This window comes from Camarhynchus parvulus, chromosome 4, assembly GCF_901933205.1.
Source record: "Camarhynchus parvulus chromosome 4, STF_HiC, whole genome shotgun sequence".
Lineage (NCBI taxonomy): Eukaryota > Metazoa > Chordata > Aves > Passeriformes > Thraupidae > Camarhynchus > Camarhynchus parvulus.
The window spans coordinates 61,781,454-61,783,970 of record NC_044574.1 but is presented as its reverse complement, the minus strand read 5'-3'; the positions used below and the strand labels follow the sequence as shown (position 1 = coordinate 61,783,970).

At 56.1% G+C, this 2,517-nt stretch overlaps 1 protein-coding gene across 1 annotated transcript; it reads right to left on the bottom strand.

The window, feature by feature from the left end:
* Positions 1-267: 267 nt before the first annotated feature.
* STBD1 (starch binding domain 1) lies at positions 268-1,863 on the bottom strand. The gene is given in 3 exon segments (XM_030947922.1): positions 268-1,513; positions 1,624-1,819; positions 1,822-1,863. Coding segments are annotated over 3 exon segments (1,041 nt in total). The 3' UTR covers positions 268-710.
* Between the last annotated feature and the right edge of the window lie 654 nt (positions 1,864-2,517).

Here is a 2,517-nt window from a genome sequence, read left to right as displayed (position 1 = left end):
AAGTAATTCATTAAGCCGAAACAGTCCTTTGTGACCTTTGCTCTCCCCTCAGCAGGAGTGGAGCTGCCTGCCAAGCCTTTCATTTGAGCTGATTGCTGGACAGTAGGGGGTAGAGAATGAACTATTTTGGGGTTCAACCTTTTGTTACTCAAGCGGGAGGGCCACTTCTCAGCACTTGTTTAGCACTAAGATTTCAGGTCAAGTGGCTCACTTGGATCAAAGTTACCAAAATGAGTGAGGTCACTGGTCAACTGATAATGAACTGTCAATCTGAAAATGTTTATTGTTTCCTTAATACATTACATAAATTAAAACACTTAAGTTCCTGTTACAGTGTTGGTAGCCACACCTCCCAGTACGCTTCCCAAGCCCAAGCAGTGCGTACCAAGATGCTTCCCATAGCCCCACTCAAAGCAACACTAACTCAAGTCCAGGGTCCAGATCCACCTGGACAAGCAGGTGCTTGGAATGCTGCTCATGCCTTCTTAGCCTACCTTGTGTCTCTTCAGCGTGCACTCAAAGTTGATTCTTCAGGTTGCCAAAAGATTTCCTAAAGAGATCTGCTGCTTACGTGGTTTGATATGGGATTTCCAGAGCTCTGCACTCAAGAGGGTCTCCTAGTGAAGAAAGGGGAGCCCCCCCTAAGGTTTAGGGACTCGGTGGTTCACCTAGGCAGGTCTGCCATTAGACCAGCAGCTTCCACCTTCCCATTAATGGTATCCCCACCACTGATGAACAGTTTGATCTTCGTGTTCAGTCACTAGGGTCCTGTTACCGCATTCTTCCCAGCGTCTGACCTTGCCATTCTCCACCAAGATAAATTTCCACTCTACTCTGGTGTCCGCGGGCAGACTGATGGATTCGGACCAGAAGCCATCCTTGTCACACTTGAGGGGAACGTAGCTGTGCCACTGGCCCAGACACTCGTGGTCCCCCGTGACACCGATGAGCTGTGTGTCAGAGTGGGTGATGTAGTGCACTCGGAAAGCCACGTGGATGTTCTGGAACATGGGGGGCACGGCTGCAACTCTCTTTGCTTTCGAGTCCCCATCACAGCAGTCTCCTGGTTCCCATTCCTTGCTGTCTGAGTCTTCCATGCTGCCATCCTTCCCTTCGACCAGGTGCTCAGAAACAACTTCCCACTCTTCATGGTCCAAGTCCCTCCTCTCAGCTGGCTGACACGGCTGCTCCTCACTTCTGTCCTTACACTCATTGTCAGAGGCCCCTGCCAAGTTCATCACGCACCATCCGTCACTTGCCTGTCCCACCTGGGCTTCCAGTTCGCCTGCCTGCCTGCCGGTCATATCAGCCGGATGCTCCCCCGGGTCCGTGACACCGCGCTTTGGGATCAGCTGCTCCAGCTCCACAGGTTCGCCCAAAACTGCGCCGCTCGGGACGTGGTTAAGCTCTTCCCTTGAAACAGCCGCCAGATCCTCTCCTGGATTCCAAGGGCCGGACGGCTCAGCAGCCGCCACCTCTCGCCACCCCGGCTCTCTGCCCGCCGCAGCATCCTCTGCAAGGGACATTGAGGGAGAACGGGTTAAGCTGAGAGCCGGCAAACCCAAGTCCTCGCAGGCTCGGGCAGCCCGGGACACCCGCGGCAGCGCCTCCCCATCCCGCTACCTGTGGTCACCGCGCTCGCCCGCCGGGGCCCCTCTCTGCCGGCCGCCGCCTCCTCGCCGCCCGCCTCGGCTCGCCCGTCGCTGTCGCCGTACCAGAACCAGGCGACGATGGCGGCCAGCAGCCCCACGAGCAGCGCCGGCCAGAGCCCCGCGCCCAGCCAGCCCCAGCCGCGGGGCTCGGCGGGCAGCGCGGCAGCGGGGCGGCCGGCCGCAGCACGGGCGGGCCGCGGTCGCGGGCCATGGCCGGGCGCTGCTGCAGCGGGACCCCGCCGGGCCCGCCCCCCCGGCGCCGCTTTAAGCCGGGCTTCGGATCCGGGGAGGAGCCGCCGCGGGCCGGGCGGGGCCGGGCTGAGCCGCGCCGTGGAGGCGGTGGGAAGGCATGAGCTCCCAAAGTCAGAGCGGAGAAAGTTTTCCAGTCTTCGCGCGCCTCGGTTGCGAGGGATCTCTGGAGAGCATCTAAGCCCAAGCTTCCCTGTCAAGGCAGGGTCACACAGGGCAGGTTTAATTCTAGCAGTGCTGGTGGGCTTAGATGCTCCTACAGGGGTGTGCTGAGGGGGACTGATTTGCTGATAATTTTAATGCTTGTGCTGGTAACAATCCTGTCCTGCTCTGGTATCTTTGAGAAGTGAGATGAATTCACTGATTTTGTAACCTCTTCATCATACTCTAATGACTACAAGTGATTTCCTTAATATTGCCCTGCTCTGCTTCTGTGTTATGCTCAGGAAGCTTTTTGGATTATCAGGAGCTCAGAGTCCATTAGTGCAGAGTATATGTGATGTTTACTTAAATTTACCTTCATTTTACTACTCTTGAAGTGATGATGTCAAAGCCCATTTCAGAATTGAGAGGTTATACACATAAATCTTAGTAGAAACCCAAGAAATTTAGTAAA